The sequence below is a fragment of the Misgurnus anguillicaudatus genome, chromosome 25, assembly GCF_027580225.2.
Source record: "Misgurnus anguillicaudatus chromosome 25, ASM2758022v2, whole genome shotgun sequence".
Classification (NCBI taxonomy): Eukaryota; Metazoa; Chordata; class Actinopteri; order Cypriniformes; family Cobitidae; genus Misgurnus; species Misgurnus anguillicaudatus.
In genome coordinates, this window is record NC_073361.2 from 10,284,501 (window position 1) to 10,304,579 (window position 20,079).

At 35.4% G+C, this 20,079-nt stretch overlaps 1 protein-coding gene across 1 annotated transcript; it reads right to left on the minus strand.

Moving 5' to 3' along the window:
• Positions 1 to 2,219: 2,219 nt before the first annotated feature.
• On the minus strand, positions 2,220 to 18,649 carry LOC129426313 (coagulation factor XIII A chain). The gene is made up of 15 exons (XM_055182566.2): positions 18,554 to 18,649; positions 16,205 to 16,347; positions 15,665 to 15,850; positions 13,441 to 13,692; positions 12,878 to 12,996; positions 12,239 to 12,346; positions 11,986 to 12,163; positions 9,610 to 9,748; positions 9,337 to 9,440; positions 7,910 to 7,998; positions 5,896 to 6,049; positions 4,898 to 5,176; positions 4,651 to 4,811; positions 4,412 to 4,548; positions 2,220 to 2,751 (listed from the first exon to the last, which is right to left on the minus strand). Exons 2-15 carry the CDS (start codon positions 16,317 to 16,319, stop codon positions 2,613 to 2,615), a joined length of 2,160 nt encoding a protein of 719 aa, XP_055038541.2. The 5' UTR covers positions 16,320 to 16,347; positions 18,554 to 18,649; the 3' UTR covers positions 2,220 to 2,612.
• Between the last annotated feature and the right edge of the window lie 1,430 nt (positions 18,650 to 20,079).

The following is a 20,079-nucleotide window of genomic DNA, read 5'->3' on the forward strand; positions in this document are numbered from 1 at the left end:
GACTGATGCCCCTAGGACTCCTCACTAATCGACATTTTTGGTCACTGACGGAATAATTCACGTATTTAAGGTTTTAAGTTATTAAAGGGATAGTTTCCCCTAAAATGAAAATTCTGTCATAATTTAACAAGGAAGATATTTTGAGGAATGTTTGTAACCCAACCGTTCGTGAACCCCCTTCACTTCCATAGTAGGAGAAAATAATACAATAGACGTGAATGGGGCTCACAAGGGTTTGGTTAAAAACATTTTTCAAAATATCTTCTTTCGTGTTCATCAGAACAAAGAAATGCAGGCTTGTAACAACACGAGAGTGAGTAAACGATGACACAATTATGGAAGTAAAAAACTTCAGATATAGGCTTATTTTTCCGTGTGTAGTCTTCGTATTATAATACACAAATATTAGCAAATTCAGTATTTAGTTTTACTGACCGTTCACACAAATACATACAATTTAAAAAATCGTTTCAAGCTTAAGAATAGCGATTGAGTCCATATGAAATAATACTATTTTAGTAAAAACTGCGTACGTAATATGTGGAATACTGCATGTGTACATTGTTGTATATATATAGGAATTTTACTGCATAAAAGTATTAACCATAGTAAAAATCTTTGACGTGTTCGTATAACTGCAATATTGAGGAAAGCCCGCGTGTTGTATGGGGCTGCAATATGTTGAATTTAATTACGAGTTTTGACTTAGGCATTTTTTCCCCGGGTGTTGTCGCCATCTCTCGGCGGAAGAAAGCAACAACACCATAATAATCTGGGTGTGTGATCATTTTGATAAATCAGAAGCTATATTTAGCCCCGAAGTCTTGGAGAAATCTTAAAATCTCAAATTAAGTGGTGTGTCAGCACGTATTAAACATAGACAGTGATTTCAAACGAACAGCAAGAAAAAGATGCTGGTGCATCAGGGAATCCCTTTAAATGTTGTTTGTCCCAATCCTACCCACCAATTATACAGTAGCTAGCTAGAGAGGATTTCCGTGGTGACTCATTCAGGTGGGTAAGGGGAGGGCTTGAGGAAAGACTGAAAGAGAGAGGGGGGTTTCCAGCAGCATTGATGCAGTAAAGTGGGCTGTCTAAACCATGGCATGTCTCATTAATATGGATGGAGTGAACGGAATGAGGTTGCCTGAGGAAAAGCAGGAAAACACTGTTGACGCAAAAATCGGTTAGGTGATGTGGACAAGAAATATACAGAAAATACAGCAGAGCATCAGTTGATATGTTTACAATGTGCAATGTTTTACATTAATTTCACATTTAATAAAATTTATGAACATAAATTGATCTTTAACATTTTATGCATTTGGCAAATGCTTTATTCCTAAGCGACTTGAAGTTCATTATAATGTAGGCTATGCATTTCATCACTACTGGGGATGAGTCTGATGTCTGTAAAAGCCAGCTGATCTGAAAATCGAATATATTGGAGGAACTATATTTTATGGCGTAATAGCACTTTTGGGAGTACTTAGACTCGCCTGAAAAGTCCGCTCCCCTTCTCACTCTCATAATGGGAGAGGGAGGGTGTTACTGCGCCGAGTCCAAGTACTCTCAAAAGTGCTATTACGCCATAAAATATAGCTCCTCTTTTAAATCCGCTTAGAAAAGCGCTACGTTTTATTTTGTACCACCAAACCTGCTCGTATAAATACTCGTCTTAAATAGGAAAAAACGTTGATGTGTTTGGTCACTTCTAACTTTATCTCTAAATGGTACAATTGAATGAATGGGGCTAAGCTAAATGCTATCGAAGCGTCGCAGCGCGCTCCAGCGCTTACGTGCACGCACACAGATGATAGAGGGATGTATCAACAATTCTTAGTTAAGGTAATAACATATTTTAATATTGAAAATGAGTAGACTATTCCTTTAACTCTTGCTTTTGAAACACATAGAGAAGTTACGGTAGCCGCCACCGGACAAACATGTCATCGTGGGAGACATCGTGGGCTATTGCAGAAACATGGTGGCACAAAATGTTGACTTCCATGTAAGGGGACCTTCAGTGTATGTAGATAAAAAGGTCTCATTTCAAGGTAATAATCACATAACGGTTTATTATGAAAGATCTTTATACACCCCTGATAATATTGTTTTGTATATTATTCAAGTCAAGAGATGCTTCTAAAAATTACACAGTGCACCTTTAAAATGTAAGGTATGTGTTGAAGTAAAACTGAAAACGTCCATGATTGTGCTTTTTTGTTAAACCTTTATTGTTAATTTGCATGAGTAAAACTTGGCATTATAGCAGAGAAAATCAACATAATGTTATGATTATTACTATATGTTAGTTTAAAAGACTTCCTGATCCTCACCTAAGCAACAACAACAAATGTAATGCCACAAGATTCCACAAATTCATGTTATTCCAGTGGACATCTACTAGACATTTCTCACTTCTTGCTAATGTAACTTCTCAGGCCTTTCTTTCTTAACCCTGCTGAGGTCAGGAGTTTTTACAAAAGACATTTAAATCTGTATTTCAAATAAACATAAGTGAAGCAAGCAAAGCATAATAAATGGTAAGTATTCTTTTTTTCATTTCTGTTCTCTTGTTCTCTCTTTGTCTCTTTTAGCGGTCAGTCGTCTTACATTACGTTGATTTCCAGCTGATTGGTGACCTGTCTCAGTTCAGCACAGTCCAGACATGCTATCAGCACCTTCTTACCAGAATACATAGGGGTGATCGACTCTATATCTTGCACAAAGTCACCAGGTAAAATTTTGCTGCAAGCAGAAACACGCACACAGTTAGTTATCTAAATGGGGAATATAATACAACTTTGAATATAAAGTAAATGATAATTACGAATATAGATCAAACAGAGGTGTATTATTTTTCATATTGAGGGCATGCAACTTCTCCAGCAAAGATGTATTCAGACTATAGCTTAGTTCATCTATATACATAAGGGGTGGTCTCCTGGAAAGGGTTTAGGTTAATTCAGGACTATATTTAAGTAGTTTTTACAAAAAAACATTACTGGTGTGCATCTTTAAACAAAACAATGGTACTGATGTATGTAAAGATATTTTAGGACTATATGTTTTTAAATTAAGGCAGCTCAAACATGCACTTTAGTCAGAGACTATAAACCCTGTCCGGGAAACCTCTTAATAGTGTTAAACATCTGGTATTGTATTGTGCCATTAGTTAATGCATTAGCTAACATGAACTAACAGTAAACAATAAGCATTTATTGATAGTTCATGTTAACTTAAGCATTTATTAATACATTTATATAAAGTTTTAACATGAACAGTTGTATTGTTGTCTTAAACAGCCTGATTTCACAAGAATTTGTACATATTTTACAAGTTGGCAAATTAAAAAAAGTACAATTATCATAAAAAATAACCTCATCCCTAACTCCCTAACAGCAAAAATTGACCAATGAGGTTGTACCAATTAATACGAATTAGCCACCTTGTAAAATATTACAAATTGCCTTGAGATGGCATTGGCATGAACAAACATTCTGAATGAATGAATAAATGCTAGTTCATGTTAGCTATTGCATTTATCATTGTTAACATTATAAAGTGTTACTAACATATTGTGCATATATTCATCTATCCGCTTACATTTACTGCTTCATTTCATCTGCTTATAATTAATATCTATGTATATATACTAAATTAGGGCTGTCACGGTTATGAAATTTTGCTGACCGTTAATTGCCTAATAAATTGTGACGATTATGCCGATTTATTGTCTGTTTTATTGATGTATTGTTGTGTATTAATATTTACTGCCAGGTAAACCTGGCAAAATATTTAATAAAAAATGAAATGATAAATAATTTCATGAACAAACAAAAAAAGGTTTGAGAATTAAATGCCAAATGCCTTTTTTGTTTGTTCATGAAATAATTTATTGTTTCATTTTTTTATCAAATATTTTGCCAGGTTTACTTGGCAGTAAATAATAATACACAACACATATTTAAAAGCAATTATTTAATGAATATAACTTTTAAAAACTGAAATTCTTAATAAGAAATAAACACAATAAAGTCTCTAAAAAATAACTGAAAATTAAAATGAGCATTTTTCATTTCCCTAAATTTGGAATTGCTGTTTTGGAAATGTATGTTTTACCTGGCAGTTCATACTGCTTATCAAAGTTTTGCAGCATTTCTTTAATCAAAGTTTTGCAGCATTTCTACTGTATTGAATGGCTTTGCAATGTATCATGTTGTCTGACCCTGTCTCATTTATACAGGCGCAGCAGCACCCCCTTGTGTTTTTTAGAGAGATGTGCAATCATTGCAGTAATCTGAAATCATCTCGATGAGGTCAAACAATTGCGATGAGACGATTATTTCATCATTGTGACAGCCCTATACTAAATGTAAGGTAGTTTATTTCTCTTAGACCAGCATACTTGTAGGTTTTGATTATGGTCTGTATCAGACCAGGTGAATCAAGGCGGAGTTGAACGTTGCTCAGGGCAAAACTGTAGGGATTCCGGAATTCCAAAGTGACGGTGAAAACATTGCCAACACGTGGATATCCACTCACCTGTAGATTAAATTTAGCATGTGTAATTATGCACATATAATAACAAGCGCGTAAGTAAAATATAAAATCGGTGGTTTTAACAAGTTATACGGGGACTTATACCCGTATAGTCAGCTCAGGAGGGCGAAGAGTGACAACTCTCATTACGGAGAGGGACGCGCCAGTTTCTGCAACCTGCCCAGACACAACAAATTGCAGATTGGATTGCTCCACCAGGTAGGACATGTACTCCACAGCTCGGACGTCAATCATCATTGTCTGAGCTGTAAATTTTGATTGGATTGAGTAAAAACGTTAAGAATTCAGAAAATAAATGTTTAAACAAAAATGATTGTTATCATCATCTTACTATTCCAGGCCTCCAAAACAGCAGTTCTGTTTTCAGATTTGATCTTGGTGCCGGTGACCCCTGTGTAAAACACCACACTGCCAGTAATGGTGGTATTGACGGTACAGCGTTGACCACCCTGGTTCTTAATGTTCATGGTCAGCCTAAAGTCATCACCCATTTTGATGGTATCAACCTGGAGCTCAATGCTCACATTAGCTGCAGCAGGTGGCACATAACCCCTGGAAGGAACACCACGGCTCGCTGCCGTCTGCATGGTCTGCTTGTCCTGTTCGCTTCCTGGAGTCAGGAACAATAGGAAGATACAGAGGAAATGGGAACAGTGTGGAAACGTGTGATAGTACATTTTGACTGCTTTCATTAACAAACCAATGTTGTTTGAGACACAGATATGGAGAGATATTGAGTTCATCAAACAAATGAAAGTTATGGAAAGTCACCAAATTATCACTGCAATCAATTCAAAAGAAGATTTGAAGAATTTTCTGTTTTCATGGTTTCTCTTAGCGGTCAGATATCTGGACAGTTCACAAAAGAATCTCACCTCAGTTCGCATGAATTTGCACGATCTGATTTGTACGATTTGGCATGATCTGCTTTTGTCCCAATGATGCTAGGTTTAGGGGTGGAATTATATTTGGATCACTTGAACAATGTAGTCTAAATGTGGCCTGAATGTTCAAGTATTTTGATTAAGGCGTCATAATTGTCCTATTTGCTAGCTCAAGGTATTTGAGCTTATTGTATACTCCTGGTATGATTTTGTCCTCACTTAGCTCCTTAAGGGATACTTCACCCAAAAATTAAAATTCTTCATCAGTTTCTCACTCTCATGTTGTTACAAACCTGTATAAATGTCTTTGTTCTGATAAACACAAAGAAAGATATTTTGAGGAATGTTTGTAACCAAACCAATCATGGGCCCCATTCACTTCCATAGTAGGAAAGCTAAAATAGACAATTATGCGAGCTAAGTGAATAAATCCAGATTCACTTACCCTCTGGATACTTATAGTTAGAAGTGATATCCTCGTATCCGTTACCGTTAACACTTTTGGTCACGACGAGTTTTCCCACATACTCAGTGTCCACCTGGAGGGTCTTCATGTTTCCATACTTATCACACTGATGGTAGATCACATCACTGTTCAGCTGAAAACAGTAGAAGACATTTTTTTAAAGAATCAGTGGAATATGCAGTTAGCATATAGAGATAGTAGTGATGTAGTACTCGAGGACCGGTCTCGTCCCCATCACTACCGATTTCTGCTTTCTCAGACTCGTATTGGACTTGTGCCTTCAAAGACTCGGTCTTGACTCAGACTCAGCTGTATTTGAAAACCAATGGACTCAGTCTCGACCATTCAAAGACTCTGTCTTTACTCGGACTCGACATAGGCGGTCTTGTCCCCATCACTACCCATTTCTGCTTTCTTGGACTCATCTCAGACTTGTTCCTTTAAAGACTCTGTCTTGACTCGGACTGGACTGTATTTGAAAACCAACGGACTCGGTCTAGACTCGGTCTCAACCCTTCAAAGACTCTATCTTTACTTGGACTCGGCATATGCGATCTCATCCCCATCACTACCAATTTCTGCTTTCTCGGACTCGTCTCGGATTTGTTCCTTCAAAGACTCATTCTTGACTCGGACTTGACTGTATTTGAAAACCAATGGACTCGGTCTCCACTCGGTCTCTACTCGGTCTCGACTCGGTCTTGACCCTTCAAAGACTCGGCCTTTACTCAGACTCGGCACAGGCGGTATCATTCTTGACTCGGACTCGACTGTATTTGAAAACCAACGGACTCGGTCTTGACTCGGTCTCGACCCTTCAAAGACTCGGCCTTTACTCGGACTCTGCATAGGCCATCACGTCCCCATCACTACCAATTTCTGCTTTCTCGGACTCGTCTCAGATTTGTTCCTTCAAAGACTCATTCTTGACTCGGACTCGACTGTATTTGAAAACCAATGGACTCGGTCTCGACTCGGTCTCGACTTGGTCTCGACTCGGTCTCTACTCGGTCTCGACTCGGTCTTGACCCTTCAAAGACTCGGCCTTTACTCAGACTCGGCACAGGCGGTATCATTCTTGACTCGGACTCGACTGTATTTGAAAACCAACGGACTCGGTCTCGAATCGGTCTCGACCCTTCAAAGACTCTGCCTTTACTCGGACTCTGCATAGGCCATCACGTCCCCATCACTACTAATTTCTGCTTTCTCGGACTCGTCTTGGACTTGTTCTTTCAAAAGACTTGGTCTTGACTCGGACTCAACTGTATTTGAAAACCAAAGGACTCGGTCTCGACTCGGCCTCGACCCTTTAAAGACTCGGTCTTGACTCGGACTTGGCATAGGCGGTCTCATCGCCATCACTAACAGATAGTCAGCCTGTCTGAAACCGAACGGATATTAAACCACAAGACTGTATGACACTTGCAGTACATGCGAATGGGCCCTACGTTAAAATGACTTGTTTGTCTTTCCGTGTCTCGTCCTCTATCCCGAGGACAATGAGACTAACAGACCCAGTTCCGGCCGCCGTCAGGGTCATCACACATCTGATCTACTGGCCTTTCTTTAAAGTGATGCCCAGCCGATGTCTGACCAATTATTTTAAGTGTTTAATTCCCATAAAATTTTATATAATCATACCTATTACATAATATATATTTTATAGAATCAGCTATGTCTGGCTCTCCTAGGACTTTTCCCTACCTGACTAAAAAAGTCCGGAGTTTTTTCTCCTAGGGGTTTTTTTCAACCCCTGGGGAGTCAGCTGACATTGGCTTAACTTAGCACCCTCTTCTATACATTACATTATTACTTCGCTCGCTAGTAGGGTTTAATCTTAGCCGCTGTATTTTGATGCTTATGTTGTCCATGTGTTTTTTCCTGTCTCTATTGATGTAAAGCTGCTCTGAAACAATTAAACAATTGTGAAAAGCACTATATAAATCAAATTGAATTGAATGTTTAAATACTGTAAATGTGGTTTGCTTACCTCTGCAAACACAAACCTTGCATCAAATGGGTAGCTGAGCTCACCTGCTTTTATAGCATTGACCGATGTTGGACCGCATCGATAAAGACCTAAACGACACAGAAAGCAGATAACGTAATTTTAGGAAGCATGGATGAATGCTTTAGTTGTTCAGAAGCCAATGTTCAGAAGCCGGTTAATGCTAATTATACGAAAAGCGATGCAAGCAGTTCAAAGGCATCAGCATCCATGTTTTTGGGATATGGTGACATCATAATACTACGTATGTCATGGTTTATCCTTTGCTGTACACTTTTAGAAAAAAGGTACAAAAGTTGTCCCTGGAGTGGTACCTTTTTGAAAAGTACACTTTTGTACCTAAAGGGTGTATATTGGTATATCAGAAGTTCACATTGGTACTTAGAGATACATGGTCCCTCAAAGATACAGTACATATAGGGGGGAAAATAAGTATTTGACACATCAGCATTTTTATCAGTTAAGGGGATTTCTAACTGGGCTATTGACACAAAATTTCCACCAGATGAAGCCATCAAGCCAAATATTGAATTCATATAAAGAAATTAGAACGTTTAAGTATACAAGTTGAGTCATAATAAATAAAGTGATATGACACAGGGAAAAAGTATTGAACACATGCAAAATGGCACAGAAAGCCAGGAGATCACCTGAAATCTGTCAGTATTGAGAGAGAAACCCCTTATTTTCCCCGCTGTATCTGTACCAAAATGGTAAATTATAGGACCTTTTTAAAGGTATCGTCCCAGTGATAACTTTTGTACTTTTTTCCTGAGAGTGTACCAAGGTACCAATGCTTAATTATCTATTATCACAAGATTCCTTGTAGTATATGACAAAAAATGGATTAAACACTTGCAAAACATGAGGTCAGAGCATATGTTAATGGACCAGAGATGGTAAAACAGACAAACCCTTAGACATTTCTCAAATCTCCAAACAGATGGAGAGTCTAAATGTGGCTCTTTGGAAACATTGCTAGCAACAGAGATTGTAACAGGGATGCCAGATTTCGTTCAAAAAGAGCTGCTGGGTTGGGGTTAGAAACTGTAACAAAACTACAAACCCGCTAAAATGCATAAATTATTAATCAAGTCAATCTTTCAATGAGTAGTAGGACTATTTATTTATGCATACTTAATGGTTTAGCAACCTATCTGATTCACTTCAAAATACAGATTTAACTTAGGCAGGAACATGATCAAAAAAGTTTGAAGTCTCTTTGGGAATATTTAGGATTGTAGGAATCTTTAAAAAAAACTCAAAATTTGTTACAGAGAGTAAAATCATGGCCACTCGGCTTTAAGTAGTAAATTTATATTAATATATTGAGTCTTATTGTTATATTCTCATTAACCCAATTAAAAAAAGTTTAATCTTTGGGCCCTTATGACAATAGATGATCATACCACTACTGGTCTCCTGTGGGGTGCTGTCAGCAACCTGCCATCCAGAGTATTGTGAGGGCAGATCAGGTCTCTTCATGTACACCTCATTCCAGCAGTGATAGTTCCTGTAAAAACACAGCATCATTGTCGCATAACTATTTAAAGACGTCCGATAAAACTGTTTAAAAACAAATGCGAATTAAGATAAAAGTCAATTGTACCAATAAAACAAAACTAAAGCAATGACTTTGATGATCAAGCACACTATCAAACTTGTTTTCCAAGCGTTCTCACCAGACTGAATCTCTTGTATTCCTTCTGTCCAGTGCGCCAGTTTCGTCCAGCACAATGTCTGTCTTCAAGTTGCCCCCGTTGTCGTGAGCGGAGCAGTAGTTTGTGATGACTCTCGCAGGTATCCCAAGACAGCGCAAAACTGGGTTTAAGATTGAAAAATGAATGTAAAGTTTGCCACAAATTGTCCCTTAAAGTTTTCTATAATACCAGTTTTGATTCATATTGATCCACTTACAAAACTTAAAAAGTTTTACACCATTTAGAATATGTGACCCTGGACCACAAAACCACGCTATAAAAAAATTATACGCCGAATTTACAAAAAACAAAATTACATTTATCAAAAATATATATAAAATATTTTTCTGTAAATTCAGCGTATTATTTTTTGAGATATATACATAATCTGAAAATTTAAATAAATAAGCTTTCCATTGCTGTATGGTTTGTTAAAATAGGAGAATATTTGGCCGAGATATAACTATTTGAAAATCTGGAATTTGAGGGTGCAAAAATTTAAATATTGAGAAAATCTAAAGTTGTCCAAATGAAGTCCTTACCAAATGCATTTACTCACAAATATAGTTTTTATACACTAAACCCTTAAGGATTATTAGGAACACCATACTTACAATGTGTTTGACCCCCTTTCGCCTTCAGAACTGCCTTAATTCTACGTGGCATTGATTCAACAAATATATATTATCCTGCTGGAAGTAGCCATCAGAGGATGGGTTCATGGTGGCCATAAAGGGTTGGACATTAGGGCTGAACGATACATCGAATTTTCATCGTCATCGCGATATGAACTCACGCAATGAATACATCGCAACAGACAGCCTTATTAAACAATGTCATCGCACATCGCAACTTTTCCTCACATTGTTCAGCCCTATTGGACATGGTCAGAAACAATGCTCAGGTAGGTCGTGGCATTTAAACGATGCCCATTTAACACTAAGGGGTCTAAAGTGTGCCAAGAAAACATCCCCCACACCATTACACCACCACCAGCAGCCTGCACAGTGGTAACAAGGCATGATGGATACATGTTCTCATTCTGTTTACGCCAAATTCTGGCTCTACCATCTGAATGTCTCAACAGAAATCGAGGCGACCAACCTGATCTCACGAATTTCCGTGGCATAGTCACGGAATTTTGTGCTCATTTTTCCGTGGCATTCTCACGGATCTCCGCATTTTTCCGTGGCCCTGCTACGGACTGTCTTTTCCGTGGCATTCTCACAGATTGGTTACTCAACTGTTTTGTCCTATTTTCTTACCATTTTCGCTTCGGTTTAGGGTTAGATTTACATGAAATGACATCCCTACCCAAACTCAACTCTAACCCCAACGCCAGGCGACAATTGTTTAAAGTTTAGAAAATATAAAAGAATAAATCAGAAAAATAGTATAAACCAATATTTAAAGTGACATACTAACGCAAACACCAAATCTAACCCTAAACCGAAGCGAAAATGGTTTGAAAATAGGAAAAAGCAGTTGAGTAACCAATCCGTGAGAATGCCACGGAAAAGACAGTCCGTAGCAGGGCCAAGGAAAAATGCGGAGATCCGTGAGAATGCCACGGAAAAATGAGCACAAAATTCCGTGACTATCCCACGGAACTTTGTGAGATCATGTTGGAGACGACTCAGACCAGGTAACATTTTTACAGTCTTCAACTGTCCAATTTTGTTGAGCTTGTGCAAATTGTAGCCTCTTTTTCCTATTTGTAGTGGAGATGATTGGTGGGGTTTTCTGCTGTTGTAGCCCATCTGCCTCAAGGTTGTGCGTGTTGTGGCTTCACAAATGCTTTGCTGCATACCTCGGTTGTAACGAGTGGTTATTTCAGTCAAAGTTGAATCAGTCGGCACATTCTCCTCTGACCTCTAGCATCAACAAGGCATTTACGCCCACACCTTTCTTTCCCATTCTGACATTCAGATTGGAGTTCAGGAGATTGTCTTGACCAGGACCACACCCCTAAATCCATTGAAGCAACTGCCATATGATTGGTTGATTAGATAATTGCATTAATGAGAAATTGAACACGTGTTCTTAATTATCCTTTATGTGAGTGTATAGGTACTGTATGGGAAATGTACAAAATATCTTTATGGAACATGATATTTACATAATAACTTAATGATTTTCAGTATGAAAGGAAAATAGATAATTTCGGCTTTTGCTACAAATATATCCGTTCTACTTCAGACTTCAGGTTTTGTGGTGCAGGGTCAAATATATATCTCAAAGTGTCATAGTGTGACTCTTTCAAACCTTCACTTAAACAAAACCACTGTGCAGTTACAATTATATCTTCTTCATGATTCTGAAAACCTTTAAAAAATAATTGTTCGTTGCTATACTCACATGTGTTCAGCACACCGGCATACACCCAGCACTGAGCAAAGCAAACAGGCACGCAATTTCCTCTGGCATATTTCAGCAGGATTTCAGGACTTCCAGTCCAGGCAGTGGGTGCCGTGCCGGTGGAGTAATCAGTACTCCAGTTTCCAACCAGAACACCATCATCGTCATTAGAGTTTATCTGTTTTCAAATAATAACAAATAGTTTGTAAAAAGTATCTTAAGAAGTATTCCTGGAAGTATGTCAACAGCATACCAGAGCTGAGCCTTGCCGGACGACTTCAGTGGCATTTCCGCGATATATCAGCGGTACTTTGCCAGCATCCATAACCGTAAGGCAGGCATCCAGAACTCCTTGTTCAAACTACAAGAAAGCACATATATGCTGAATGTAGTCAGATTTTAGCTTGTAGAGGCCCATTAGGTTAGACATTTAGTTAGTAGAAAAACATTTGTATGTATTTGATGTAAAGAGATCCATTAATAGTATAAAGCAGGGGTTCTCAAAGTGGGACCCCTGCTGGTCCTCAATTCTTAGCCAGGGGTCCGTGAAATAATTTGTTATAAATTATATAATTGTGTTGTATCATTAAAAAGATGATGTTTACATATGGCGACCATCTAAAAACCATATCAGACTTGCTACTGTTAATTTGATGAAAGCTACGATAAAAAGTATGACTGTCGAGTCCAAATGTAATTAAAGAACCCTAAATTAACTTGATTCAGGAGATTGTGTTTTGTTTATCACTATGAAACAAGTTTAAAATATGCTTTGAGAATATGCTTAGGAAATGTTCGAATTTTAAGGGGGTCCTTCGAAATGTTGCTCCCCTCTAAGAGGTCCCTGGCTGCAAAAAGTTTGAGAACCCCAGACATAGAGAATTCTGCTGACCTGCCCGTAGTTCCATGAACGGGATGTTATATTGTTAAATTCTCCGTTGAAGATGACCCCCACATCATTCAGAACATATTCCTGTCTGTCACTGTCTCTGGGCATGTACACCTGATCCGCTGTGTGGCGACACCAACAATATAAATCAGAAGTGGGACACGTACATGTGGCCTCCTGGGAGCTGTCATCCTGCTCGCGAAGCAATTTATAAATGTATGAAATACTGTATCATTGTGTTTGAGTTACGATTTTGGTCCAAAATGAGTCTTTGATGAAATATGATCAAAATATATCCATAAGATGATGCGAGTCTGCAGTGCAGTTTAATTCAAATACTGCTGCTGTCCTGACATGAATGAGTGAAAAACACCAGCACAGCAACAAAAGAGGAAGATAACCTCTGAATGTCACATTTAACAAAGAATGGAGAGCAAAATACTATAAACAGGCAGAATGTGTGATTTACCAAAAAAGTAATGTGGTTTTAATAGACTACATCTATATATAAACTTGTTCATACTGTAAGATTATAAGATTTATAGATAGATTTAGTTTGTACTCACCAGGGTCCCAAGGATTAAACAGCACATAAAAATCAGTGTTGGGGTTCCTCTGTGTGCGCTGTTTTCCAAAGTTACTCAACACACCCACAAAAGTTTGGAAACGGCCCACGATGCAGTTGGAGTCTGGTGTGATGCCCACTGCCACATCATTGTCTTGTGTGTTCACCACACGACACTTCCAGCTGACGTCACTTGTCACCTTTCCAAAGGACACAATGATGTAGGTGCCCTTGTTTACGTCAGGTGAGTTGCCTGTAAGATGAGCAGAACAGATATTAACCCAGAAAACGTTCATACACTGTAAAAAGTGAAAGTTGAATCTACTTAAAAATTAATTAAATTAGTAACACTTAAAAAAAAATTTTGTCAACTTAAAATTGTCATTTAAATTGAGAAGAATAAGGTGAAAAAACTTAAAAATTACTTAAATTGGTAACATTTAAAAATAAGTTTTGTCAATTTAAATTTTTTTATTTAAAGTGAGAAAATTTAGGGTGAAAAAATTTTTACAAAAACCTAAATTGGTAACACTAAAAAAAATAAGTTTTGTCAATTTAAAATTATTATTTAAAGTGAGAAATTTAAAGGTGAACAATTTTTACAAATACTTAAATTAGTAACCCTTAAAAATAAGTTTTGTCAATTTAAAATTATTATTTAAAGTGAGAAAATTTAAGGTGAAATTTTTTTACAAATAATTAAATTGGTAACTTTTAAAAAAATATGTTTTGTCCATTTTAAATTATTATTTAAAGTGAGAAAATTTAAGGTGAAAAAAGTTACAAATACTTAAATTGGTAACACTTAAAAATATGTTTTGTCAATTTAAAATTATTATTTAAAATGAGAAAATTTAAGGTGAAAAAATGTTACAAATAGCCTACTTAAATTGGTAACACTTAAAAATATGTTTTGTCAATTTTAAATTATACTTTAAAGTGAGAAAATTTAAGGTGAAAAAATGTTACAAATACTTAAATTGGTAACACTTAAAAAATAAGTTTTGTCAATTTTAAATTATTATTTAAAGTGAGAAAATTTAAGGTGAAAAAATGTTACAAATACTTAAATTGGTAACACTTAAAAAAATATGTTTTGTCAATTTTAAATTATTATTTAAAGTGAGAAAATTTAAGGTGAAAATTTTTTACAAATACTTAAATTGGTAACACTTAAAAATATGTTTTGTCAATTTAAAATTATTATTTAAAGTGAGAAATTGAAAGGTGAAAAAATGTTACAAATACTTAAATTGGTAACACTTAAAAAAATTATTTTTGTCTACTTAAAAGTATTATTTATAAAAAAAATACTTAAATTGGTAACACTTAAAAAATTTAGCTTTGTCAACTTAAAATAGTAATTTAAAGTGAAAAAAGTGAAAAAGGCACCAATAGCCCTGTGGTTAGTGCACTGACACATAGCACCAATTTGCTCACGCCGATCCGATTTGATTCTAGTCTCTGAGGTCCTTTGCTGATCTTGCTCCCCTATCTCCACACAACACTTTCCTGTCTATTCTCCACCATACTTAAAAAAATAAGTTTTGTCAACTTAAAATTGACATATAAACTGAGAAAAATTAAGGTGACTTTTTTTTATTAAATTACTTTATTAGTAACACAAAAGCTTTTTCAACTTAAATTTTTCACTTACCATTTGATTTTTTTTTTAAGTTAATCCAACTTATACTTTTTACAGTGCATTTGACCCAACAATAGGTTAAAACAATTCAAAATTGTGGGTTAAAATAACCGAGTATAGTTTAAATTACAACCGAGCAGGTTGAAAATAACCCAGAATTGATAAAGTGCCGTCTAAGGGATTTGACAATAGCATAAAATGTAATTAAATATAGTTTAAAGCATTTTATTTCAAATGAATTTAATTCAAATGGCTTCCATTACAACACCATTACCATCAGCAGCTGTTTACCATTAAAATCATTACAAATCTCGTTTGTGTGTAATGGATTTTATTCCTAGGATTTTAATGGTGCTCTATAAGGTTACTGTATTCAACAGGTAACATGTCACTAATTGAACCTGACATATACATTAAATATATATCAAAGATTGTTATACTTTCTTTACTAAAACTAATACAATTCCTATTATAACCAGAATTTCTCCCATGGTTTCTATTGTTTTTTCAGCAGGGCTCTTTGCAAACCTAAAAAAATCACTTTTTGAATGATAATTTAAGTTTTCAAAAAGAAGCTCACCAATCGAAAATTCAATTTCCACAGTGTCTTCCTGTGTATTGAATGGGCGGTTAAATCTGATGATGATGTAGAACTCTGTGTTCCGGCGCACAATCAAGTTGGAGTTTTTGTACTTGCTGGTGTTGTGAAATGTCTTGTTTTCTGCCACATGCATGTCAACAGCCAATACTGAGAAAGATGGCGCCACTAAAACAAAAAGCCAAAGACGTGATGTTTTAGGATGATGAGAAAGGTTTTGATGAAGTCTTAATAATAATAATAATAATAATTTGTTACATTTATCCATATATCCATTTATTATCTTAAGTGCCAAGGGTCTTTAGCTTAATCTTATAAAAATAATTAGCCAATGGTTCACCTTAACTGCTTTATAAGAAAGTACACCAGCTAACCTTTGTGTAAAAAGTTACTCTAGTAAACAGCAAAATTTATAAATGAAGTTTTTCAAAAAGTATTTTGTATGAATATGTACACACACACACACACACACACACACACACATAAATATCCTACTCTAAATAAATTCAAATATAACATTACTAGGTGCTCTTGGTGCCATATGATCAAACAGTTCAAGCTCAGGAGGAATAAACTCTTCAGAGTTCGATTTGTCAATGGAAACCCGGCCACGGGGAATCTGGTCAGGAACTGACATGATGTACACAAGTTGTCCTCACGTTAGCCTGAAGGACAGATGAGATATATAATTATAGACATAAACATTTAAAACATGTCTGATCTGTATTTTATTTAGTTATGAGGCATAACTGGTGCAGAAGAAATACAGTATGAGCGTGCATTATGTGTATTGGTCGCAGGTGGCGCGTGTTTGAGTGAACTACAAGATTTTGTCTCTTTCATTCTGTCCTGCCCCATGGGAAGATAGTGATGTAATATAGTGCTAAACTATTTTGAGATTGGGTCTGTGTGAATCATAAGACACTGATGAAATATCATTCTCAACTGAGCAATGCACTGCCAGTAGTAGTAGCAAGAGCCTTCGTATTACAAAAGCAGTAACATTTTTTAACATCGGAAAGGTTGTTGTGTTTATACAGCGGCAGAGATTTGCTTAATTGAAAAGTACAAAAATGTCACATTATAAGTGTCAGAAAGGGCAGATTATAACTAAATTATAAAAATCATCTATAACAACTCATCTCTAGTCAAGATAAATAATTGGAAGTTGAAATGACTTGTAAATTCCAGTTGATTCAATAAAAAAATGTAAGGCAGCAAAGAATTTTTTTACACTACATGTTTTTTTTTCAGCCCAGTCTCACGAAACTACGTACCAACACTGCAAAAAAATGATTTTCAAGAAAATACATTTCTTAGAATTTTTGTCTTGTTTTCATTAAAAAATTCTTAAATTAAGATGCTTTTTCTTGATGAGCAAAATGACCCAAGAAATAAGTCTAGTTTTTAGACCAAAAATATCAAATTTAATTTTTTTTCTGTGCATAAAACAAGCAAAAAATCTGCCAATGAGGTAAGCAAATTTTTCTTGAATTTTTCTTGAATTAGTTTTTAAGAAAAATGTTTAAGATTTTTTGCTTACCCCATTGGCAGATTATTATTATTTTATTTTAATTTTTTTTTGCTTGTTTTATGCACAAAATCACTTAAATTTAATATTTTTGGTTTAAAAACTAGACTTATTTTCTTGGGGTGTTTGCTCATTAAAAAAAGCATCTTCATTTTTAAGAATTTTTAGATATTTGAAAATAAAGATAAAATTACTAAGAAACTGTTTTCTTGACAATCATTTTTTGCAGTGTATAGTTAAATATTTTTTTTTATTCTTTTTCGTGATACTTTCACGAATTTCCACGTTTTTTGTGATTGTATCACTCATTTCTGTTTATGTGTCATTGTCAAGTTTTTGTTACTCAACTGTTTTGTCCTATTTTCTTACCATTGTCGCTTCGGTTTAGGGTTAGATTTACATAAAATAACATCCTTACCTAAACCCATCTCTAACCCTAACGCCAGGCGACAATGGTTTAAATATCAGAAAATATTTAAAAAATCTGAAAAATTTCTTATAAACCAATACTTTTAAAATCCTAACTCAAACACCAAATCTATGCCTAAACCGAAGCGACAATGGTTATAAAATAGGAAAAAGCAGTTGAGTAACCAATACGTGACAATGACACATAAACAGACATTTTTGATATGATCACGAAAAAATGCAGAAATTCATGACAATATCACGAAAAAAATTTCACAAATCAAAAATTTACGTGACTATAGATACATAATTTCGTGAGACTGGGTAGGTTTTTTGTCTTAACCATAGCAAATGAATAACCATTGATAATTTCCGTAAAGGAGTTCATGTATGAAAGAGATAGTTCACCCAAAAATGAAATATCTGTCATCATTTACTTACTTTCATGTTGTTACAAACCTGATAAAATTATGAACACAAGAGAAAATAATTTGATGAATGTCTGTAACCAAATCGATCAAAAGCCCCATTGACTTCCATAGTATTATTTTTTCTTACTATGGAAGTCAATGGGACATCTGATTGGTTTGGTTACAGACATTCCTCAAAACATTTTCTTTTGTGTTTTTCAGAACAGAAAAAAAATATAAAAGTTTGTAACAAGATGAAAGTGAGAAAATTATGACAGAATTTTAATTTTGGGTATACTATCCCTTCAAATGTGTCAAGCCTTCATAAAAATGATGTCAGTTAATAGTTACAAATGCAGTTACTCTGCAAAAACATTGTTGCTGCCTTGTAATGAGGGTTTTAAATGTTTCTGTTTACCTTAGTTAAGAAATGCTAGAAGAATGATTAAAAACACACAGGTAAAACTCAATTTGAAACTGAATAACTATAAAAAGCTAAAGAGTTCAAGTTATGTTACTCACAGTCTGTGTTGAAGAGTTGATGCGTCAGCTGTGGAAGCAGGCAGATGTGTTTTTATGAAGATGTTCATACAGATTAATATAGTGTCTGAACTTCCTCATCCTCTGGGGATAAACACCTCCATGGAACCAAAACATCTAATGCTGAGTCAAGATGATCCCAAGATCAAGTCAGTCTGACATACAAAGAATAATCTGATTCCTAATGACAACAACAAATTCCTAACAACTGTTAGCACTGATGACACATGTGTATGTTTTATTTGTATAATTTTGACTATCAAAGCAGACTTGGGTTAAACAAAGATTTTTGGACTTTTTGATGACAGTCAATTAAAAAAGTGCATTTAAATATTAAATTTTTATTTCGGTCAAATGTAAAATTGGTTCATTTTAAACTAAAAATGTGTTACTTTCTGATTAAAATAATACTGGTTACACTTTATTTTGATAGTCCAGATTACACTGTAAAAAGTGAAAAGTTAATTCATCTTAAAAAGTTACTTCAATTAGTAACACATAAAATGTAAGTTTATTCCTAATTTTTTAGGCGTTACCAATTTAAGATTTTTTTTTAGTTGATCCAACTTTTTACAGTGTAATCCAGTTTTGAAATATATATAAGCAGTGGCGGGCGGTGACTTCTCTTCCGAGGGGCGGAAATTCCAAAGATGTGTTCGGAGTATCATGTGTGTTTCTCGTCATTTTGGTGCGTCACGTGAATCATTTGCATCACGGTCATGTCAAAATAAGTGCCTGCTGCAAATACGTCGAAACGGTTTTATGATAAATAGATGCTCACATTCACAAAATACTCGCAAGACACTCACTTAACACTAAATTCTGATTAAACATGAGATTAAGCGAGTATCTGGCAAACGTGAGCGTCTCTTTTATCACAAACCCCTTCGAAGCGTTTGCAGCAGGCACCTATTTTGAAATGACACATGATGCACATAGGTTAACATGACGCGCCAAATGCATATTTTGAGCCACACACATGGCGGGCTACATATGTTTTGACGAGCTTTGCATCGTGTGCCCTTATATGCATATATGCAGCTATATGTCAACTAACTCTCATTGGAGTATTAGTAGACTGTTATACAGTAGGGTTAGGGAGGGGGTTAGGGTTAATACGTTGACACGTAGTTGTAATTTTTGAAAGTCTGTTGGGGATCATCACAAAAAAGTATTAGAAGATATTAAGCAGACAGTCTATTAATACATTAGTGATTGACAGATCCCAAATGTTGCAAAATTACTTGTAGTCAGTATATAAATTGTCTACAGTAGACCTTTAAAATAAAGTGTTACCATAATATTAATAAAATAACTTAAACTGACATACTGTAAGGTTTCTAAAACCTGGACAATCATGCAAAAAATTGAAAGACAAATACAAAAGTCTATAATAATAAAACCATAAAATAAGCTGGAAGGATTTCCAGTAAAACTACAAACTCATTTGCAGCATTGATGCAAGATATTTATGTTTTTTAAAAGTGATAAATATCTAACTGACTTTA

What these genes read in the sequence shown, in the direction of transcription:
- LOC129426313 (XM_055182566.2), bottom strand. Translation starts at nt 16,319, where the DNA reads ATGTCAGTTCCTGACCAGATTCCCCGTGGCCGGGTTTCCATTGACAAA. An exon ending in GTTTAATCCTTGGGACCCTG is followed by an intron (nt 12,997 to 13,440) that starts GTGAGTACAAAC and finishes GTCGCCACACAG; the next exon opens with CGGATCAGGTGTACATGCCC. An exon ending in GTTCATGGAACTACGGGCAG is followed by an intron (nt 12,347 to 12,877) that starts GTCAGCAGAATT and finishes GCTTTCTTGTAG; the next exon opens with TTTGAACAAGGAGTTCTGGA.